Source organism: Osmerus eperlanus, chromosome 3 (genome assembly GCF_963692335.1).
Source record: "Osmerus eperlanus chromosome 3, fOsmEpe2.1, whole genome shotgun sequence".
Lineage (NCBI taxonomy): Eukaryota > Metazoa > Chordata > Actinopteri > Osmeriformes > Osmeridae > Osmerus > Osmerus eperlanus.
Window position 1 is genome coordinate 5,405,985 of NC_085020.1, and position 23,528 is coordinate 5,429,512.

General features: G+C 41.5%; 1 protein-coding gene across 1 annotated transcript in view; it reads right to left on the reverse strand.

Moving 5' to 3' along the window:
• The window catches only part of LOC134016979 (titin-like), a 137,283-nt gene that overhangs the window by 109,847 nt on the left and 3,908 nt on the right, over positions 1–23,528 (reverse strand). Inside the window, exons 7-47 of the mRNA XM_062456225.1 lie at positions 23,178–23,448; positions 22,257–22,496; positions 22,019–22,132; positions 21,248–21,496; positions 20,968–21,033; positions 20,618–20,876; positions 20,469–20,526; positions 20,157–20,375; positions 19,906–20,048; positions 19,646–19,815; positions 19,311–19,538; positions 18,952–19,193; positions 18,629–18,849; positions 18,370–18,534; positions 18,047–18,215; positions 16,259–17,958; positions 15,772–16,053; positions 15,116–15,382; positions 14,711–14,983; positions 14,362–14,625; positions 14,007–14,267; positions 13,633–13,893; positions 13,128–13,391; positions 12,775–13,035; positions 12,429–12,689; positions 12,093–12,353; positions 11,845–11,986; positions 11,578–11,746; positions 11,252–11,483; positions 10,856–11,140; positions 10,638–10,763; positions 10,359–10,547; positions 7,746–7,790; positions 3,722–7,489; positions 2,972–3,250; positions 2,166–2,732; positions 1,629–1,910; positions 1,266–1,544; positions 878–1,159; positions 506–784; positions 138–425 (exon numbers count right to left, since the gene is read on the reverse strand). Coding sequence (XP_062312209.1) covers positions 138–425; positions 506–784; positions 878–1,159; positions 1,266–1,544; positions 1,629–1,910; positions 2,166–2,732; positions 2,972–3,250; positions 3,722–7,489; positions 7,746–7,790; positions 10,359–10,547; positions 10,638–10,763; positions 10,856–11,140; positions 11,252–11,483; positions 11,578–11,746; positions 11,845–11,986; positions 12,093–12,353; positions 12,429–12,689; positions 12,775–13,035; positions 13,128–13,391; positions 13,633–13,893; positions 14,007–14,267; positions 14,362–14,625; positions 14,711–14,983; positions 15,116–15,382; positions 15,772–16,053; positions 16,259–17,958; positions 18,047–18,215; positions 18,370–18,534; positions 18,629–18,849; positions 18,952–19,193; positions 19,311–19,538; positions 19,646–19,815; positions 19,906–20,048; positions 20,157–20,375; positions 20,469–20,526; positions 20,618–20,876; positions 20,968–21,033; positions 21,248–21,496; positions 22,019–22,132; positions 22,257–22,496; positions 23,178–23,448 — 14,381 coding nt within the window. The remainder of the gene's footprint in view (positions 1–137; positions 426–505; positions 785–877; positions 1,160–1,265; positions 1,545–1,628; positions 1,911–2,165; positions 2,733–2,971; positions 3,251–3,721; positions 7,490–7,745; positions 7,791–10,358; positions 10,548–10,637; positions 10,764–10,855; positions 11,141–11,251; positions 11,484–11,577; positions 11,747–11,844; positions 11,987–12,092; positions 12,354–12,428; positions 12,690–12,774; positions 13,036–13,127; positions 13,392–13,632; positions 13,894–14,006; positions 14,268–14,361; positions 14,626–14,710; positions 14,984–15,115; positions 15,383–15,771; positions 16,054–16,258; positions 17,959–18,046; positions 18,216–18,369; positions 18,535–18,628; positions 18,850–18,951; positions 19,194–19,310; positions 19,539–19,645; positions 19,816–19,905; positions 20,049–20,156; positions 20,376–20,468; positions 20,527–20,617; positions 20,877–20,967; positions 21,034–21,247; positions 21,497–22,018; positions 22,133–22,256; positions 22,497–23,177; positions 23,449–23,528) is intronic.

The following is a 23,528-nucleotide window of genomic DNA, read 5'->3' on the forward strand; positions in this document are numbered from 1 at the left end:
AAGAATTTGTGATGGGTTTACATGGCTTTTTAAAAGAGTAAGTAATAAGAATAAGGGCTGAAAACCAAAGCTTAAATTTGGCTTTAACTTAAAAAGTCTTCATTAATGACAGAGGCAAAGAGAGGAGTCATTCTAACCTCTGACGCACAAAATTCCACTGCTCTCTTCAAATCCAGCAGCATTTGTTGCCCTGCACATGTACACTCCACCATCACTCTTTTCCAAAGTGGTAATGCTCAATGTTGAAGCGCAGTCCTTGATTTGAATCTCATATTTATCTCCAAACATTATTTCTTTATCATCTTTGTACCAGGTCATTGCAATGGGCTGTGATCCAGATACTTTGCATTCAAATGTGATTTTGTTTCCTACATTTCCATCAACCTTTTTAAGATGTTTTGTGAAGGATGGTTGAGTAGTACGATCTGTCAAAAGATCACAATCTATATTCAATATTCTTGTTTTATAAAGGGTCAATATATAAAAAGAGAGGTTTTAAACAAACCTATAACAGTAATAGAACAAGAGCACTGGTCTTTTCCAACCCGATTGGACACTTCCATCTTGTATTCAGAAGTGTCTCCCTTTTCTGCTGAAATAATCTTTAAAACAGCAAAATGATCCTTAAAAGTCATCTTATATTTTCGACCTCCTGTAATCTCCTTTCCGTCTTTAAACCATTTCACTTTGAGGTCTGGACTTCCTGCAACAGTGCATTCCAAGCGTGCAGAATCCCCAGTCGTCACATTGATAGATACGGCTTTCTCTAAGATTCTGGCAGGTTCTAAAACACAAATATATTACAATGTTTAAGACTTCAAACATCAATTTGCTGCTACTCATTGATAATGTTCTTGAAAGATTTGCTATGTCAAACCTTGAATTGCTAATGACGCTTCACATTTTTGTTGACCAGCCTCATTCTCTGCTCGGCAAATATACTTGCCACCATGACAAATGTCAACAGCTGAGATTGAAACAGCAGCAATATTATTCTCAAATGTAATTTTGACATTACAGTCGTCCTCTCTCAGCAATTCTGCATCCTTCATCCATTTAACTGTGATGGGTGCCGAGCCTTTAATGGTACCCCACAGTTTCACAGCATTACCCAGCACTGCTGTAGCACTCTCAATTTTCTTTGAGAATACAGGTGGTTCTATAATACAATTGTGAAAAACAAATTATTATGAAAACAATCAAAGTTATAATTAAACAGGAATACTATTCAATCATATGTATGCATATATTTTAGATGCACAAACCTTTCTGTTTGGCAACTGACTTTGACGATACTGATCCAACCGCATTTGATACAACACACTGATATTCCCCAATGTCTGCGCTTTCAAATGAGTTGATCTCTAAACAGGCCATGGATTCCTGAGAGACTATTTTGTATTTCTTATCTGTGGCGAGTCGTTTCTTATTCTTAAACCAATCCACTTCAAAAGGACTAGTGCCGGCTATCTCACATTTAAATGTGCCAACACTTCCCCTCACAGCCTCAACAATTTGCAGTTCTGTTTTGAAAGAGGGTGATTCTGAGAAGAAATGTACAGAATGATTAGAGAATTTATTCTAAAAGCACAGTTAAAGTCTGGAATTAGGTTAAAAAGTCCACAAACCTTTAACAGTTAACTTAGTGCTGCAGCTCTCACAGCCTGCTTCATTCAACACTTCACATGTGTAGTTTCCACTGTCTAGTAAAGCCACATCACTTATCTCCAGAGATGCAAGACCTTCCTTAAAAGTGATTTTATATTTCTTATTTGTAGACAGCTCTTTGTCATTTAAAAACCAGGTAACGTGAAGTTCCGGTGATCCCTTGACTGTGCACTGCAGCCGGGCAGAAGAGCCTTTCTTCCAGACCATGGTTGGTTCCAGCCTCTTAACAAAGATTGGTGGCTCTGGAGAGTGTAGGCAATGCACAATCCCAACATAATTTCAAGCAGTCATTGTCATAAAAAAGAAATCAATGTTGAAGAAGAGAAGTAGGAACAAGCGAAAGCGTTTCGTGAAGAGGCAGCCAAAGAGCATTCACCGATAACAAGAATACAATGAGGATACGATCTAACCACACGCCAAAGATGTTAATTTTCAAGCCTGTAGATTTGTTGTGCTTCAAATACTACAGGGGATGAAGATTAACTGGCTAGTCTTACCTTGCACAATTACAGAAGAAGAGCATGTTGTGCTTCCAGCATCATTTGCAGCTGTGCAGTCATATTTTCCTGAATCTTTCAACTTTGTCTTTGGAATATCAAGAGAGACTATTTTATCCTCAAAAGAGAGTTTACAATCCGTTGACTGGTGAATCTTTTTGCCATCCCTTGTCCAGGTGATGGTCACTCCAGTGTCCTCATCCACTTGGCACTCAAGATGGAGTGGAGTTCCCACAGCTGTGGCAACTGCCTCAAAGGGCTTGACAAAGCTGGGCTTTTTGATGACCTTTATCTCTGCACTGCACATTGCTGTCCCAACACTGTTGGAAGCTTTACAGAGATAGATGCCCTGGTCAGACGGTTCAAGTTTTACTACCTCAAGAATGTACTTATTCTTGTCGGAAGAGGTTCTGTAGCTTGCGCCTGAAGAAACAACTTTGTTGTCTTTGTGCCAAAGAACACTCAGAGGAGAGGAGCCTGTTATCACACACTGAATCGTAGCTTTCTTTCCAGCATACAAGGTCATTGGATCAGGCTTAGTTATAAAGGTGGGCGGATGGGCACGTTCTACAGAGTTTGAGAATAAGAAAGAGAAGTTAGTAGTTAGAACCTAAAACCCACCAAGTATTTCCTTTTAAAACCTAACCGGGAACTAAAAGAAATCAAGATATGTATATGTAACTGTGCTTAGATTGTGTTTAAATGACCATATTGTTAGCTTTTCAATGAAAAAGAAAAGATCCTTTGACACAGTTTTTGAGACCCATTCCCCGACTTTAAGTAAGTTAAACAGTTGGTCCACTTACCTGTTACTGTCAGAGAAGCGGAGCAGCTGTCACTGCCATGCTGGTTGGAGGCTTTGCAGGTGTATTCACCACTGTCTGGTTTTGTTGGGTTCTCAAGCTCCAGAGAAGATTTCTGTTGGAGACTGATGATCCTGTACATCTCGTTCTGTTTAATCTCAGCATCAGCTTTGAACCACTTGAAGGTCACATTGGGTGCGTCCTCAGTCTCACATTCAAATTTGGCTTTGCTGCCAATATTGATCTCCACGGGCAGGATTTTGTACCTAAAGACAGGTCGCACTGAGATGTGCAGAGAAAGGACATGAAAGAAACAAAAGTCACCACACTGCATATTATAGACAGTTGAAAGTAGTTTACAGGTGAATGAGGACCCTAGGGTGGATGATTGCAAACAGTAGTTATCCAGGAGTGACTGTGGAGGAAAATGGTGTTAAGTTTTGATCAAGCCATGTAAATGAAGAAAGACCGTGATGAAGACAAAAGCATGCAAAGAGTAGAGACAGTCTCTTCACTCGGTGGAATGGTCCAGATGCAAGAGGTGATTTTTAAGATGAAGAAGTGAAAAAAGGTTTTCTTGGAACGACGTTGCGGGGTGGATATGGGGGTGATGTCAAAAGACACCATACGGTTAAGGATGATTTTTTAGAGAGAAGTGAACACATGCTAAAATATTCACTGAAAATACAAAACGTGTATGTTGCATTAGTTATTACTTTAAATTGTGAAATCAAAATATCCCCTTCCTCCAACCTCTTGAGACTACTGTGAGTCTTCCAGATGTGGTGGTCTTGCCGGCTTCATTCTCAGCCTCACAGACATATTCTCCTTGATGTTTCTCCTTGATAACTTTGTTGATTTGTAACGTGTATGTGTCATGGTCTTTGGAACACTTGAACTCTTTGCCAGATTTCACCAATTGTCCATTGAAAAGCCAGTTCACATGTTGGACACACTTTATGGTCACACTGAAAGTAACCTTACTGTTCTCCTCTATGACAGTGTCCTCCAGGGAATTCAAAATGATAGGGTAATCATTGGTCAAAGTGTCTGAAGACTCACTAATTATGATTGCCTCTGAGATATACTCCTCCCTAGTTTCTTTTTCTATGGACATATCTATGCATTGTTCCACAGGTACAGGGCCCAGGGGTACTCTTTTGGTTATATCTGCAGAACCCACATCTCTATCCTTGCTTTTTACGGTTACAGCTCTCGCTCCCTGCTTACTACTTTGCCTGGATTCATGAACCTCAAAGTGTTCCTGGACTGTTACACTTTGGAAAGATCCTTTTACTTCCGTTTTGACAGCAGCTGTTTGAGACTTTGGAGTTGCAAAATCCACTGCACTCTCTGCAATTCTCACCGTCTCCACCACAGAAGACAACATTTCTTTAGAGTGTGTACTGCTGACCTGAACTCTTTGAGGCTTGTCCATATGTTGAATTCCAGGCTGTTCAGAAGACAGGCTTTTCTGCTCTCGATAAACTATAGCATGGAAAGCTGCCTTGAGTTCAGTCCTCAGATCAGCAGTCTGAGGGTATTCACCTTCAAAAGCCAGAGTGATTTCTATAGGAGTGCCTGTTGTCGTAATAAGATATGTGAATTTTGAAAATTTGGGTTCTTTCTGGACCTTCACCTCCTGTATCCCAACAGCCTCTAAACTCTCCACAATGTCTGCAAGTAACAGTGGCTGGTCACGAGCCACGGCAGACTGAAGTGCATCTTTTAACTGATGTCTGATGTTCAGACTGAGTGGTTTTGGCATTGGGATCACAAAGGTCATCTCCTTTGGGAGCTCCTGGCTCTCCTGGGATTCATGAACAAACATTACCCCTTTAGGTTGAGTCCTTACACTCACAACAGATTCCTCAGACCTCTCTATTTCACTTGATTGTTCACCAAAGATGATTTGTTTCTCCTCCAATATTATTGATTTCCTTACTGATTGCCCTTCATGAATTAGGACTGCAAAGTCTTGCGCTGCTGAATCTAAAACAGTACAGCTTTCAGTTGAAATTGCCTGCTCCTCAATAAACACAGGTTTTTTAGGGATTTTGGGTTCTATTTTCAGTTCAGGTTTGAATCTGTCATTGGCTTTCAGCGTGTTGGTGTGTCCCTCTTCTAAACTTTGATTGTCCCGCACAGTTACTGCATGCATGACATCCCAACGTTCCTCCTTCTGGACTAGTGCACGCTGCTGTTTCATATCACTGGTAAATGGTGTTTCTTTTGGTAGTTGCATGGGCTTGTAAGAGACCTGAAGAATGTTCTGAGGTTTGGGCTCTGCTTTAAGTTCTGACTGAAGGCCTGTCACTGAAATGTCAAGATCTTTGTGATAATCAGCAGTAAGTGCTCTTCTATCTTCAGATGTCGCTGCATGTTTTCTGGCTTTTTCCTGTCTCTGTGCTGCCATCTGCTGGTCTGGCTTTTCTATGACGAGTACACCCTCTTTGGGTAATGCAGTGATTGGCCAAATAGATTGAAGATGCAATGCAGCAGGAACTTCTTTTGTAGGTTTAATGGAGAATGTGTCACGTTTTGATAAGAACTCTGTTGTATCTTCACAAATGACAGTTTTCTGTTCGTCCTGAGACACTGTGTGTAAAAGAGTCTGGCTTTTCCTTGCAATTAAATTCTCTGGCAAAGGCCTTTCACAAGTGAATCGCCCTTCAGACTGAAATGTGCCTTGATCCGCAATCATCTGTAGATGCATGAGCCTATCCCCTTCTTTTTGAGAGTTCAAAGACATGGCACTCTCCAAACCAGGTACCATGCTCAAGTGTTCCGCTTGGAGTTGGTGTCTTTCCTCAGCATGCATTGCTGATAGAATGATAGAATCCTTATGTGCCAAAGCTCTCTCTGGTGCAGGCCTATGCATTTCAAATCTCTGCTCTTTAGACAACTCTGTTTTAGTCTCACTCACTGGTGCAAACGTTGGCTGAGAATGTTCTATTTCAATGAAGGACTGAACAGGTGGATCCCTAGCAGATAGCGGTTCAGAGTGGCTCTCTGTTATAGGAAGTTGCCCTGACGATTGAGCAGAGTATAAAATCTTTACACCTTCGGTAACTCTGAAGCCTCTCTCCCCCTCAGGCCTTGTTGTCAAGCCTGTTTTTTCTTTGAGTATTGGTAAACTAGTTTCTACCTGATGACTAGTGACAACTTGTCTGGGTTCTGTAGAAGGCTTGATCCTTTCTGGTATTCTATCCCCTAAGGCCTCTGTTCTCACTGTAGTTAGAGGAAGGACCTCCTCAGCAATGGCTGACCTTAACTTTGAGGATTTCTCTTTTGCCAATTCCAGTTCTATGACCTCTGGGCTTTGGATTCGGTCAGAGTGCTGCTCGATTATATGGTGACTTTCCTGGACAGAAGATGTAAATGTAGCCATGTGCAGTTGTTTTATAGGAACAGCTGCAACTTGGAGTGGATGTGTGGGAGCTACAGATACTCTTTCTTCTACTTCATGAGACTGCAGCACAGCAGCTTGGTGGGTGACCTGCTCTCTATGAAGAGAAGCAGCAGAGATGTCCACCTCTCCAAGCGTGCCCACCTGCTCACTTGAAACAACCTGTCTGTCCTCAGTACCAATGGTATACACCATCTGATGCCCTGCCTGAAGACTTGCCCCGGCATCTCCTGGAAGGTTGACCATGTACAAGCGGGATTCTGTAGCTTGTTCAGTCATGGATACTTTATAACCTTTTTGTTTCTGAACTACCATGTGTTGTTCCTGTCGAGTTACAGAGACAGGCTCTTTGAATACTACTAACTCAGCACTACAAGAGGCTTCCCCAAATGGGTTGGAAGCCTTGCATGTATATACCCCACTGTCCTCCTGTTTAACGCTCTTCATGTTGATGAAGCCAGACCCATCTGGATTATTAACCTTGTTACAATACTTAGTGGGTTGAATATGGAAACTGCCTCTGAGCCATTGCACCTCAGGGAGAGGGTCTCCTGTGACAACATACTTGAAAAGAGCTTCGCCTCCCTCTATACATTGGAAAGGTACAATAGTTGTTGTGAATTCTGGAGGTTTGCCGACGGTTTTGAAGATTTTTTCAACCCCCTTCTTTGTTTTTTGGGGATCACTCAATTCAACATGTAGGAACGAAGTGCAGCTTGTCTGCCCAAATCTGTTGCTTACAGTACAGGTGTATTCTCCTGCATACTCTTTCTGCACCTTGTTTATGACCAAACTGTATTCATCTACCTCTTGGACAAATGCGTAAATAGAGGAACTAGTAATGACATGGCCATTGTGAAACCACTGAACATTGGGCCTTGGGAAGCCAGATACTGTGACAGTAAACCTGGCCATCTCCCCAACAGTGACAGCTGCTGGTGAGAGTTGGGTAATGAAAACTGGCTTTTCTTTTTTCTTTTCTAAAATACTAGAGAAACGTTTAGATTCTGGCATGAGTTCAAGTGTTTTGCTTTTGTCTGGTAACTGTAGGCCAGTGTAGTAAGAAGATGCCCGTTTTTCCTCTTCAGTTGAGACATTCAAGCTAGAAAAAGCTGAGTTGAACAAGCACATTACTCAGTCATATTTAAATTGAGGGTCATCTAGATTTGAATATCTAAAAACGACATACATTTCAAGCACATTTTTCCCCCAAACATTGTTACATAAGACACAAAGAAAAGTATCATGCTTTTAAAAAGATTTTAAAAACTATCTGCAGAAGGTATTGCAAAAACCTTTGGATACATTTATATATTTGTAATTAATTTAAACATTGAAGAATGTATATTGATGAGAAGGAAATGTTACCTGTAACTCCATCCTGAGTTCCATAGTCCTCCTCTGTGGTTGTTACTGTGAAGAGACAAACATATAAATTAGAGATGATGCCCTCCATCCATGGTGCAAAGCTGTTAGATCCAGGTGACACATTGTGCATCCATATTGTCATTTTCGCTGGCATGCTTGGGTTTTGACATATACGCATATAGTTCTCTTAATTTGGAAACTTATTTGTAACGTGCTCAGTGATATGAGTACACTCATCTTCGACATCCGTCATTGTGCTTGAAAACCTGGTCTAACCTAATTATTATTCAATCGAATTTTGATTGTCACGAAGTTTCTTTGTCTGTGTGGTAAAAGACAGTGTGGGTGGGAGAAGAGAGAGGAGAATCGACATGATTGGCCGAGATAGCACAAAGGACTAAAGCATGCAGATGCCAACCTGTCATCACTGGGCTGCACTCAGCATCTCCAGCTGAATTGACAAGTTCGCAAGTATAAGTGCACCCTTGCCAAGGACCAACATTCTTAACATTTAAACAGCACAGGGGCCCATCGTGTTTCAGAGAGTAAAAGACAGACTCTTCAACAATCAACTGATTGTGTAGCCAAATGACAAATGGAGTCGGGATTCCCTTCATTATGCAAAACAGAGAGATTGTGTCTCTGTGTTTGACAAGCAGTTGAGGGGGGAGTTTGATGAGGAACTCTGGGATGGTGGCGCCACCTCTCCCACGCTCTTCATAAGCATCAGGGAAACAAAGATGGTTGATGAGGCTGTAAGCCCTCTTGGAGGTGGGTGGTGGAGATCCCAGTGTCTCCATGGACTCTTGGTTGTCTTCTTGGTCAGAGGTCTTTCTAGAGGACTCTCTGTCTGGCTGCGAGGCTTTATAGACAGAATCGGTAGGGATGGGAGTTTCTGCTTTGACATTTGCTTCTTTTGCTGAGTGAGAACAAAGTTAGGGAGATTTATTAGGGATTAAAGTTCATCAGTTAAAGGGTATCTAGGCTTCAAATAGGCGGAAGGGGTTAGTGAAATGGAAAGATGGATATTAGGGGCAAGCTTGCAATGGGAGAATAACTAGATTTAACAAAGATGGTTATTCCATTACATTTCACTTGGTTAACAATCTATAGGATATATTAAAGGTTTAAAAGCAGCAAGAAGCAGATGGTGTGGGGTGGACAAGAGAGTGGTGATATTCAAAAAGAGAGATTAACCACCTTCCACAGTGAGCTGAGCAGAGGTGCTGTTCTCGCCATGTTTATTGAGAGTGGTACAGCGGTAAGTCCCCTGGTCACCCAGCTCTACCCCCTGTATGATTAGGGACTGAAGCCCTCTGCTCTGGGAGAATGTCACCCTCTCTGTGTCTGCCAGCCTCCGTCCGTTATGGTCCCACACTATTCCTGTAAACGGCTGGCCATCAAAAGAGCAGTTGAACTGGGCCATCTCACCACTTTTAACCCTCACGTCGTTCATTCTTAAGAGCAAGGTGGGGCTTGAGGGAATGCTCATGTCAGATTCTTCAATAGTGGTGACTTCCACCTTCCTCACAGATGAGGATGTCATCCTCACGGTGGATGTCTCAGAGACAGACCGAAAGGTCTGTACACTGTGTGCGCTCGTATCCACTGATTGGAAGCCCTCTGAGTGTACCTCCTTTTTGTGACTTATCTCCCCAGTTCTCGACACAGTTTGCCTATCTATGGTTTTCATATTTTCATCTGGGCAATAAAAAGAGTAGAATTAGGTCAAGAATCAATAGTGACTTCTTCAGGTTATTGTTGACGGGAATGCAGTGCGAAGTTGGTGCAGCGTTTTGGATGGGTGGCATTTCAAGATGAGAAGTGACAATGGCTGGTTTCTTGTCCGGTCATGCAAGCTTGTCTTGAGTAAAATACTACACTTTACTCTGTGTTCCAAAAACAAAGAATGCAAAAAAAATAATTCCTGAAGGGGATTGGTTAGCTAATATTACCTTTAAAGTAAGAGACAAAATATAGCATGCCACGAAGAGCAAAGCACTTGTAAGATTGCCCCGTGATAACTGTTAGGATTTACATACACATGTTGGTAGTACTATCGGTTGCTTTAAACATATTTTACAGCATGCTCAGAGAAAGCATAAATTAAGAATATCCTGGTGACCACAGTATTCTAATAAATTCAAAGACAATGTTTGTTGCGGGCCAAATTGGTGGCTTATTGTACAAACAACTTATCTCTGACTATAGAATGCTGGGCACAAGCATGAAACCTTGCCACTTCTCCATGATGCACTAGCCTTTACAACGTGCTTTTAACTGACTAAAAACAGACAACTGACACTATCTGCTGTTGGATATGCTGCAAGTTGGGAGTGCCACTGAGAACAATGTATTTGGCTTTAAAGACAAATTATGCTGTTCACTGACCTAATGGTAGCCTATAGCACAGCATTCAACACAAGATACAAATGTATGTTTTCTAAATCTAGTTAATTCTGATAACAGTGTAAAATCAACTGCATGGGAAATCTCAGTTTTACTAAACTAGCTCATGCACAGTATACATACCTACCACTGTAATTCCCAATACAAAGGATTACATAAATTGGAAATATGTCAAATTCTTTTTATTACGTTAATTAAACTCACCATCAAGTGTTAAAGTTGCAGAGCAAGACACCATTCCTGATGAGTTTCTAGCAACACAAGTGTATTCCCCTTCTTTGTCAAGGACAACTCTGGCTATCTCCAGCTGGCAGTTGTCATCAAACTGAGACATCTTAAAGATGTCAGACTGTTTGAGCTCCTTATCCTTGCAGTACCAAGTGATTCTCAGATCTACAGAGAGAAAGAACAATTTATTTGGTTTGTGTATTTCATTACAGTTCAGAGAAAGCAGTTATTTTTAAGATGATAAAGCATAGATACCTTCACCAGAGACACAACACTGGAACTTGGCTGACTCTCCCTCTCTGAGTAAGAGATCTTTAAGGGGAGAGATGATCATAGGTGCAGACCGAGGAGATCCAGAATCGGGTGAGACTAATTCGGAAACTGAAATACAAAAAGGTTCAACAAAATTATTGATCAGATATTTAAACTTCTTATTTAAACAATTAAATTGTATACACAGTGTCTCAACCTACCTTCCACATTAAGGACACCTGAGCTTGTGGCCATGCCAAAGTCATTCTTCGCCTCACAGTTGTAGACAGCTGCATCTTCTGGGAACACCTCAATCAGTAGCAGTGTGTGCTCGTTTCCTTCACGCAGGAACTTGCACTTGAACCCAGGGGAGAGAGCCTGGGAGTTCTTGTACCAAGACACTTGAGGCTGTGGGATGCCAAACACTTCTACAGAAAAGCGAGCAGGTTTGCCTGCCTCCACAGACAGTGGCTGCATGTGGCGAATGATCTTTGGTGGATCAGGGACTAAATGAAATAAACAGTTACAGAGGAGCTTTTGTTAGAAATTGATGATTGATTTTGAGTTCATGCTTTCAATTTAAATGAAATTCAATGAATGGAATTGTGCAAACTTACCATTGACATGTAGAGTCACAATTGTCCTGTTTTTTCCAGCAATGAACGTGTACTCCCCTGCATCACTTCTATAGGTTTCTGAGATAGTCAAACGGTGAATCTTCCGGATGACAACATAGTTAAACCGGTCCTCAACTGAAAAAATTATCTCTACACCGTTTCGGAGCCAACGGCCTTCAATGTCATCCTCATTGACTTCAAATTCAAACATCGATCTTTGTTTTTCAACCACCTAGAAAAATATTTTTCAGACATTAGTATTCTACAGACACATATTGGCATACAAGACAGCGCTTTTCATTTGTAAACCTTCAGGTGATACTAACCGTGATTTCTTTATCTGCTGGCTCTGAGATCCTGACATCCCGTCCCTCTACAGTCAGATGACCCTTTGACACACTTGCACCAGCGACCACAGAATACTCCCCAGCATCAGACAGGCGGACAGTCTGGATCATCAAGCGGTGCAGAAACTTCTCAGTGGAGACTTTGTATCTGCAATGATGACCAATGGAGGGGATATTGACCAACTGTTATTAGTAGCATTTTTCTATATTCTATAAAAAATGTTCTATAAAATCGATGACACTGACCTTTCAGATACTTCCAGCTCCTGTCCATCTTTCATCCACATCACTTGGATGTTGGGCTCAGAAACTTCACATTCAAAGATGGCCTTCTTCTTCTCTGTTATCTTGATATCTTTAATATGCTTGGTGAATTCAATCACGCGAGCTTCAGGTGCAAAGACAAGAGTACAGGAATACATTTAATACTACTGCCAAATACTTAGTACCAAGTATTGCCAAGCCTTGTATCAAGCCTTATCAACAGTACTTACCATCAACATAAAGGTTTGCGGATGAAGATGCGGAGCCAGCCACAAATTTATAATCTCCAGTATCACCAAAATGAGTATTCCGGATTGTGAGGGAGTGTGTAAGCTGCTTTGAGCGACTCTGGCATCTGTCTGTGGACCGAATCTCAATACCATTCTTGAGCCACTTGTAGGTGATGCTCTCATAATTGACATTCACTTCAAATGTGACGGTGTCTTTCTCCTGAGCGTTTATGTCTTGCATCATGGATGTGATTAAGATTGCTGTCAAAAACACGTAATTGTTAGATTTTCATCTTACACGGTTTAAATAAATATAATTAGTTAAAAAAAACTTACGATTAACAGTCAGTGTTGCAGAGACCCTGTCATTTCCACAGACAAAGGTGTACTCTGCAGAGTCTTGTCTGCTGGTATTCATGATCTTGAGCTGGTGAAGTTTTCCCTGGACCACAATCCTGAACTTTTCACTCATTTCAATCTGCACTCCATTTTTCAGCCAGGTGGATGGGACATTGAAATGTGAAACTTCACACTCAAAAGTGGCAACATGTGTCTCTGGGACTTCAACACTCTTCAGTGGTTTGGTGACACGCAGAGCTGGAAACGTAAAACATACATTTAATATGTTGCAAATTGTTCATTTACAATGTTGAAAATAATTGATTTCAAAGTTAAAACTTACATTCAACATAGAGAGATGCGCCACATTGCACATGGCCAACCATAGCGGTGTACTCTCCAGCTTTGTGAGTGTCCACATGTTTGATGATCAACTTGTGAGTTTTTCTATCACACAGCATGTTGACTTGCTCACTTGGTTTCAGCTCCACATTGTTGAACATCCATTTTACAGGAATGTCATCGTGGGACAGACCCAGCTCAAAAGTGGCAGTGGCATCCAACAGTGAAGTCACATCTTTTGGCTTCTTCAAAATCTTAATTGCTGGAGAAAAGAAATATTGATATCCATGAAGTTTGTAAAACATTTTCAACACACAATATTACAAGATCTACGACAGCTACAGTTGTACTTACTCTCAATGTTTAACCTGGCATTAGCAGACAGCTTTCCAAGTTTGAATCCATAAACAGACTCATCTTGAGTGGTGCAGTTCTTAATCTTCAAGGTGTGGACCATGCCTTCAACAGAGATTTCACATCTATCACTGGGACGGATGTCAACACCATTCTTGATCCACTGTGAGCCCTTCACATTCTCATGGGTCAGCTCCAGACTAAACACTGCCTCCTGTGTCTCAGAGACAGTCTGGTTCTTCAGGGTCTTCTTGATTTTCACAGCTGTAACATTAAATATGGGAATGTGTTAAGAGCAAATACTGTAGTAGGAGGGAGGATGGGGCTTTTAATGGTCTTAAATAAAATCTTTAAGCTTAGTAAGACACTTTGCAATAGCCTATACAACTAAATCACGATTACAAGTAATACGAGGTTCTGTATGAATATATAAGTCATAGTAAAGTAATTGTAAACTCATTTTTCAAGAACAGATCAATGTCTTCATTCAGAAGATGGTACTTACCCTCTACTCTCAGGTTGGCAGTTGTCTTTGAATTTGCAATCTGGTAGGTATATTCCCCAATGTCAGTGGCTTTGGTTATAACAATAACAAGACGCCTGACAGCACCAAGTTTTTCACTCCTGACATTTTCACTGAAGTCCACAGGCTGTCCATCCTTCAGCCACTTTCCTTCAGCGCTTGGGTTGGCGACCTCACACTCCATCTCAGCAGTCTGAGAGTCAGCCACAATCAAATCACGCAGGGGTTTGTTGATGGCGCCACCTAGGTATCAAAAAGTAACAAGTGATGTCAACCTGGTGCCCTATATACAATTGTTTTGTTACAATGTTTTTTTAAATGGTATTGGTATAGTGAAAAATGCTTGTTTAGCATACCTGACACGGTAAGCTTTGCGCTGGATGTCTTTTCACCAGCTGCAAAAGCGTATTCTCCCTCCTCATCCTTCATGGCATTAATGACAGTCAAGGCATACCGCTTGCCCTTTGCCTCCATCTTGTATTTCGCACCAGCTTTAAGGGGCTGGTTCTTGAAGGTCCAAAGAGCATCAATGCCAGGATGAGAAACTTCAACCTCAAAGATGACATTCTGAGTCTCGGTGCACACTCTATCCTCCATGTGCTTCACAATTGTAATTTCTGGCGGAATAAGTTACATTAGAACACAAACTAAAATGTTCTTTCCTATGATTTTATAAAGAAATAAAATGCATCACTTGTTCAACATTCTTACTTTGGACAGTTAATTTGCAGCTTGTGTCAGCTCTGCCAACAACCAGCTTGTAGTTTCCTTCATCTGAGGCAAAGGACCTGTTAAACACCAGGCGCTGTTTGGTTCCCTTTGCAACCATCTGGATCCTCTCACTGGGCATAATGAGCTTGTCATTTTGGTACCACTTCACAGAGCTGACATCTGCAGCAGAGATCTTAGTCTCCATAACAGCCTTGGTTCCCTCAACTGATGTGATGTCCTTGAGTGGTGCCAAAATGCCAATAACTGTAACACAAAAAAGTCAACAATTTGGTTAACTTGGAAAGAGTAACTGTGTGAAACTGAAAGTTGATGTAAAATATGAACTCACCTTGAATTGTCAGTTTTCCGTTAGTGGAGATGTCTTGGGCAGGCACCACAAAGGAGTACATTCCGTTGTCATCCTTCTTGGTATCCTCAATCAGTAGTTTGTGGGTGAGTTTGTCAATTACAATGTGAATACGATCTGAGGCAGTGATAAGATTACCATTCTTCATCCAAGACCCCTCAACATTTTCTTGAGAGAATTTGACTTCCAGCTGAGCAATGTCACCCTCACAAACCGTCACATCAGACAGGGGTTGCATCAGAGTCACAGGACGCACTAAAAGGGACAAGTGATAAGATTCAGATTTCCATGATCAAATCAGCAATGTATGTTCAACGTTCAGTGACCTCAAATACATTGTATCTTTAGAAAATAAACAGACACCGTCTTACTAATTGTAAAACTCACATTTCATCTTCAGGGAAGCACTTGTCTTAAATTCACCAACAACAAATGTGTATTTGCCCTGATCTTCCTTCTTCACGTCTTTCACAGATAGTGAATGTCTTCCACGACGGGAGGAGGTAACATATTTGCTGCTGGGAGTGATCTCCTTCTTCTCAAAGTACCAGGTACCTTCAGCATCCTCACGTGACACAATACACTCAAACTCTCCAGAGTAGGTCTCAGGCACCTCTGTGTTGTCCAAAGTCTTCACTAATTCCAGCGCAGAACCTATAAGCGTAAGTGTACAAAGAATAAAAGAAGATTAGTACAATTAAATTGGTGGCTTAAAATAAAACAAATCAAACTTCTTGAAATGCATGCATTCATTCATTTAAACCCACATTTATAAATGCATCTTTAAGGATTTTAATGTTGCAGGAAAATGTTTATATGCTGTATTAAAATACCAAAAAATACATTTGTGAATGTGGTTAATTATGTCATAATTGTTACATGTGTTTCTTTAGTCTACTTATTTGATTACAAAGTGAGAGGCATAAAGGAAAATGCGTGCCTGGGAAGTTCATTAAAAAGCAAAGCTTTCAATCTCTATCAAAGGCAATGCTGCAGATTTGGTTTGGAAATTAGATTAAATACTTATTGGTACACTAACATACCTTCAACAAGGAGTCTGGCCGTGGTTCTGATGTTGGGGTCCTCAACAACGGCACAACTGTATTCTGAATCATCCTTCATGCTGATGATTAGCACAGACAGGAAGTGGACCTTTCTGTCTGAGTGCATCCTGTATTTGTCTCCAGAGAAAATCTCCACATTGTTTTTCAGCCATTTGACTTTGACAAAAGGCTCATTGGTTTCACATTCAAAGGTAGCCATGGTGTCCTTCTCCTTAGCATCGGTATCCTCCAGCTCTTGAGTGAAGGAAATGACTGTCTTTCCTGCAGAGTAGATAATGAATCAGGGATGCAGTGATTAACAGTATGTCAAACTACTTAGCTCATTTTAGCACATATTGTTTGTTATGAAATACTGTGCGATGACAATGGTTGACAGGATTCAATTTATTTATCAAATCAAAACCGTAATACTATCCATAATCACAAATAGACAATAATTATTAAATAATGTTTCTCATATAATTACCTTGCACCAACAGGAAAGCATGGCCTGAAGTTTCCCCTGCAATGTTGACGGCTTTAACCATGACACTGGCAGAATCTTCAGCTGTGACATTGCGTATCACTAATTCACATACATGTTCTTCAGGCCAATACCAATTGACGCGATCCGTTTTCTCAAGCAAAACACCATTCTTAAACCATTGGCACTCAGGCTCCGGTTTACCAATCACCCTGACTCTGAAACGAACCTCATCCATCAGGGAAACTGTCTGGCTTACAATACGCTCTATGATCTTTGGAGCTTCCATGCTGGGAGAGAGCTTGAATTTTTCTGGTTTGATTGAGGGAGCGGTGACCTTGCGTTCTTCCTCCTTCTTCTTTTCAGCCTCAGACTTCTCTTTCATATGATGAAGAAGTTCCTCCTTCCTCTTCTTAAGCATGCCCTCGTAAGACTCATCCTTCCTGCGAGACTTGAGCTCCACAGCAGTGATGGCCTCATAGTAACCCTCCTCTTTTCTGCGCTTGAATTTATTTTTCAACTCATCGGTCTCCTCTGTGGATTTTTCATGGATCACTCTCTCTGTCTTCTTCAGCTTCACAACCTCTTTGGGCCGAGTGTCCTCGTCGGGTTTTTCAACCTTCACAACGTCAAAGGAAACTTTCCCAGCTTCTGGTACAATGCCAACTTCTACAGCCTTAGCCTCAGGGACACGACGAAGGACAGATCTGAAGTCCTCTTTCTGTGTGATCTCAAGCTTAACTGTATGCTCAGCTGTACCAATGGGGTTCTCTGCCAACACTCTCACTTCTCCTGAATCGTATGACTTGATATCTACAATCTCTAGGTAGTAAATACCATCATAGTGAAGTCTCATTCTCTTGCTCTTGCGAATGAGCTGACCGTTAAGGTACCAGTTAACCTTTGGTGTAGGATAACCAGTCACTCTGCAACGGAATTTTGCAGCTTCACCTTCCAGTACTCTGGCAGGCTCAGGAACAAGAACAATCTCTGGCTTTGTCTTCTCTGATCCTTCATCTGCACCAACTCCAGAAGGACCACCTTCATGAGCCATACGCTCCATCTCATCAATTCTTTGTATTCCCTTCCTACCCTCAGGTAGCTGACTTTCCTCAACAAGGCTCTTCTCATCCTTGACAATCAGGGTAGCTGAGGTCTGGTCAACTCCAAACTTGTTAGTTGCTCTGCAAGTGATGACACCACTGTCTCTGGCATAAGCAGCTTCAAAGTCAAGACTGCAGTAGCCAAATTCATTGACCATGCGCAACCTGTTTGCAGCTGCCAGGGGTTTGCCATCATGCAACCATTCAACCATCATGGTGGGGTCTCCAATAGGGGTAAGTCTGCATTCAAAATGGACGGGACCAAAACGCTTGAGCCTGACCGAAGTCAGCTTCTTCTTAAAGTGGGGCTTCTGTTGTTTCTCTTTGTCATAAAGGTCACCCTCCTCCCACTGATCTTGACCATAACGGAGATGCAAGGGTTCCAACTCTGGAGGAGCAATATCCTTGGCCTTGTAGGTTCCCTTGGGAATAATAAGCTTCCTTTCAGGTTCAGGTTCAACAAAGTCCACCTCAACATTGACCCTGCAGCGAGTGGTATCTCTTCCAGCTTTGTTGATGGCTGTGGCTGTGTACCAGGCACTATCAGAGCTCACTGGAACAGGGATCTGGAATTTGGCCTCTCCTTTGGTGCCTTCAATCCTAAAATAACATTTTTTTATCAATTAATCTGATCAAACAAGCATCAAGTTACTGTGTAAGTTTAAATCAAGATTAGAATAAAACATACTTGATATTTGGGTGCTTATGTGGGGAGATGATGTCACTGTTTTTCAGCCAAACAATATCAGGCAGGGGGTTTCCGATGGCTTTGACCGCCAACTCAACCAGAGTGCCTTGTCTTACACTGATGTTCTTCAGCTTGTCAGTAAACTGGGGTCGGACCAAGTTTTCTTTAGCTGTAAATCACGAAGAAAAGAAAGTCTGCAGTCAAGCATGAGTCAGCAATATCTCACTTTATACTATCAGTCAATTATACATTACATTTATTATTATAGTTAACCCATATATCTAATTAAAACTAAGTATGTAAATGAGATGACATTGTATTACCATCAACGGTTAAAGTCATGGAAACAGAGGTTCTTCCAGCTCTGTTCTGTGCAACAACATTCCACTCTCCAGAGTCATGGGGCATTGCTGGAACCACAATCAACGACTGAGTTCCATCCTCCTTAACAACTATCTTGTGGGTGTAGTCATTGACCACTTGTTGTCCTGAAATGAAAAAACAATAGAGGAGGATAAAGTTGTCATATTTCATAAAAAGTCCTATAGCAACATGTCAAATCCAGACTCTAAAGTCACATACCGTTGTGGAACCAATATGTGTCAGGCATTGGTCTACCAACAACTTTCAGGTCAAATCTTGCAGTTTGCCCCTCAGCACACTTGAATGAGGAAGGCTTCAGGACAAAGACAGGCTTGTACAGCCTTTCCAACTGACTCTCATCTGTTTCATCAAGCCTGCGAGCAGGAGAGCGACCAGGAGAGCGACTAGGAGAGCGGCTCGCAGATCGTGGGGATGTAGATCTGAAAATATATGAAGTTAGTGATGCTTTGCAGTCTTAAGTCTCTGATGATAGAAGGTGCATTGATCAGTTTTATTAGAGTACAAATAGTTTGAAATCTAACCTAATTCTCTGCATTGCTGGCTGGGGTGTATATCTCTGAGGTCCCCCTACTGCAGACGACACTACGAAAAGCTTCCCAGAGCTCACAGAATTGCCCTTCATGTTGCTGGCAAATGCTGTGTAAACACCCTCATCTTCAGGCAGCACCACAGGGAGACGTAGACTGGCTCGGCCATCCTGAAGAACCTCCATCTGGTAACGACCGCCGTGACGGATACGCTTTCCATCTTTGTACCATGCAATCTTTCAAACAACAAAGCAGAGAAATAGGATTGATTAATGTCTAAAATATATTTTTTGTGAAGTATTATTTTATTTTTTAAGTACTATGCTTATAATAAGTTTAGATATACTTAGCACCTTAGGAAGTGGATTTCCTGTCATTTTGCAATGATAAGTGACCCCCATTCCCTCCATGATCCTGTAGTGTTTGACTGGAGTAGCAAAGGCTGGCTGTACAGCCTCTTCTTCTGCAGCAGTCACCATCTCCTCTCCATCCTCAATAACTAGTTCCTGGTAGGTGATCCTCATGATGGTCAACTGAATCTCATAGATAATCCTCTCTTCAATGTTTGATATTTGGAATTCCTATGGAAAACAAAATATTTAAAAAACCAAAAATGTTACCTTTTGCTAATCATCAAGCCTTTGGCTTTTTTAATAATAACAATTACAGACTCTTTTAATCTGATTACCTGCTCGGAGACAAATGTTTGCATCATCTGGGTCTGCATGCCCCTCTGCTCCATCCCATATTCGCTCACAACAACGGGGGGCACATCTCCCACTTTGGGCTCCTGTACCATTGTAGTCACTTCAGTCTTGTATGTCACTTCCTGTGTCTTCATGTAGGCTTCATATTCCTCTGTAAACAAACATTTTGTATGATCATCAAGTTACTGATCCCCTTTTAGATAGAAGTTGCTGCATTCAACTTTTTTCAAATTTTACTGACCTTCCTCAAGCAGACTGGCTGAGGCTGAGGCTTCTCCAAGCTGGTTCTTGACAAAGATGGCGTACTCTCCCGCATCATCAGCAAATGTCATAGAGATCTCCAACCTGCACTCTCCAGTCTCCTTTTTGTAGGCAACTTTATATCTAATCAATTGATACAGAGTACATGGTGAATAACAAAATCCCCACATTCTCATAGGTAGAAAACTCAGTTTTTACTGTAAATAAAATGTGACAATGTGTACCAAGTACCTGTATCCAGTTGTAAGAGGTACCCCACTCTTCTTCCAGAAAATGTTGGGCTTTGGACTACCTCCAATCTGGCACTCAAAGACAACACATCCTCCTTCCTCCAACTTTTGTACAGTAGGTTTCTTGATGAAGAAGGGAGCAACAGCAGCTGCAGTTTCCACAGACTCTGCAACGCCACTCACCTCCGACATGGTCTCCTCCTTTGCTTCAACTGTCATCCTGAAAGATGAACAAGTTTGCCATAAAAGTTAAAACACTGTGGAAATGAATTAATCTAAAACAGTTCAAATTAAGAGACTAATTTCTTCTCACTGTTTCTCGTGAACAATTGTCTGTTCAGTGACAGCAGCCAATTCAATTTCTTCTGACACTGTAATGGAAAAAGCATTTAATTGTATTTTTATGCTTCGCATACAACATTGGTTTGATTTTGTTGTAGAATAATATCTATGTTCACTTACCTTGAACAAGTAGGTAGCTGGATGTGCTGATTGTTCCAGCCTCGCTGGTGGCAGTGCAGGTAAAGCGACCGCTGTCCTCAGCAAAGGCCTCACGGATTACCAGACGAGCAAATCCACCCTCATAGGTTATCTGGAAGTCAATGGAACTCTCGATTCTGTAGTCCTCTCTAAACCACATGATGACAGGGGCAGGGTGACCACTGATCTGGCACTCCAGAGTCACAGATTCACCCTCTGTCACAGTCAAGTCCATCAAAGCCTGAAAAAAAATCCAGCAAAAAACAAAGTTCACAAAGTTGTAATCTTTAACTAAAGTAACTTAAAAAAGGTAAGAATAATTAAATACTTACAGCCAAAAGAGTAGGTGGGACCACACTTTCCTCCAGAGTTGAAGGTACAGCGGCTGCCTCCACAACCTATGGAAGTAAAATATCTCTTTGTTAGTTTGTTGGTACTGAATGAAAAGTGTCTCCAACTTCTCTTGCTGTGGACTCAAATGAAAACATGAACATGCACAAAAGAGGGGAGGCTGGGAGAAAAGGACCTAAAGGAACAGAGAGAGATTGTGAGTAGCTAGAGAGGAAACACCATTAGAGACTGAAGAGGGGGGAAAGAATCTGACGTACAAACCTGTGTTTCCCAATCCTCATATATTTGCTCCATGCCCCCTATATATCCTGTCCCTGTCTGTAATTGAGTGTCGAAATATGTCTGATATCTGTCAGTAATATCTTTAAATGGAGGAGGGGTAGACTCTGGCATCATTCTTGTCTCCACAGTCTTATGAGATGGAGGCTTGACTGGCTTGATGATCTTTTGTGCAGAGGTAGAGGATAACTCTTTCTGCAGTGTGGCAATAGCAGAGCCTGTTCTTGAAACCTGACCAACCCAAGGAGAATTTTATTATGATCACAAACCAGAACAGTACAAAATTGGGTTTGTTTAATTAAATTATTATTATTTTTGCCACAGGAAAGGGGATCTATGTTAGTTTTATTAATGTAATACAAATTAATTTAAAGACTACGTTCAACTAAGTTCTAAGGATCAAGACAGGATTTTATGTTTTTAGTATACGGTACCTATTGATTAATGAAACTATAAGCTGAGGGGTTAAATGTTCATACCGTCGGTGTTATACTGTGTAAATATTTATTAGAAGCACTGTTACTTCTGAAAGATATACATTTGCATTTACATCTCAGGCAAGCAGTTTTTTTATCACTATAGTTGTATTTTTTTATTTTATTTTATTTTGTAAATGTAAATTTGATTGAATAACACATTTTGACCATATACTTCTAACTAAAAGTATATAGTTAGGATTTAGGTTTGATTTCCCATACTTATTACAAACAGCTGGTTATGCTACACTGCTTGCCCGGGGTGGTCTGAGCTTACCTCATAACTATAGTCAGGTTTAGGAACAGTGACTTTTGAAACTGTAAAATGTGGAATTGGGGATGGGGGCAGGGCAGTATCCACATGGGTGGTTGTTTCTGTACTTCTTTGCATCTAAAGTAACCAACAGAACAAATGATCACATATCTAAAAACTACGTATTAAAATAAGTATTAGGAATACAAAGACGGAAACACTGTTGTTATTATGATTTTTTTAACTTCCAAAGCCCTCTAACCTGGGAGACCTGCAGGCTTTGCTCAGGGGTATAGGTGTGGATAGCAGTTGGCATTTGGGTTGTCACTGTCCGGGTTGTTACATGTTGCTCTGTGGCCAGCATTTGCTGCTGTTTCAAATCTGTTTCTATAGTTTCCTCTTCAGCATGACCACCCTCTGCATGCACAGGCTTCCGAACACGTGCTTGGTCGACAGCAGCCAGTACTGTAGCCACCGCCTCAGCCTTTTTCCCCCCCTCACCCTGGAGACAACAAGCAGCGGGTGTCAGACAGCACATAGATCTCAGACCATCCATGGCAGTTGAAACTAGACCAACAAGATATTGTGTACATGAAAGCAGAAAACAAAATTTCACAAGAACATCACACTGTGTTGTGTTAGTACCTTGTTTAGTACCTTGTCGTGTAGACAATGTCATACAGTATCACAGTGGCAAATGAAAAGTATAAGTCACAGGACTTTGTCCTTAGGTGCTCTACTTTATCTTTGTTATCTTTTATCTATCTATCATGTTGTTGAAAAACATTTGAAAGTGACAAGATGGATGATGAGGAAAAGAAAATCAGTTAATGTCCATGCTTATTGATGCACTGGGCCAATGCTGCTACCCCCTGGGCCCTGTGGTTACAGAAATGATCCACTGCTCCATAACTGCGGCCAAGTAGCTATCACCCTGGTTGTGTTGACCCTGATGTATGTTAGTGAGATTAAAAGCTATATCACTCACAATTACAACACAAATTAACAGACATCACCATGATGGTGATACACAGAAATCTGCTGAATCATAATGTGTTGCTCATTCAAACATTCTGTCATGCGTCACAACACTGGTCAAGGACAGTATAACGGCATCACAGTCCACCACTAGGGGGCTCTGGTTCTACAAAGTTGATGTGGTCCCCAGTGGGACTTGACTCACCTCTTTGACAAATACGGCTGTCACCTGCTGCTGCTGCTGCTGCTGCTGCTGAACTCCATATGAGCCCTCCCAGTGCTGCTCCATGTGAACAGAGGAGGCAGAGGTCTGGACGCGGGTGGCTCCAGCAGTCATGGTGTAGCTGGACTCGAAGCCTCCCTGCTTCCAGGGGGGCGGGACATCTGCTCCCAGGGCCATCTGCTTACGTGTGGTCAATGGTGACTTCACAGGTCTGATGGGGGAGACAGACAGTCTGGATGTGGGGGAGGCAGACCTGGAAATGGAGAACACATTGAATCAGAGACAAACATGTACAGAATATGTATGAATGCTTGCCTGGTAAAAAATGATTCA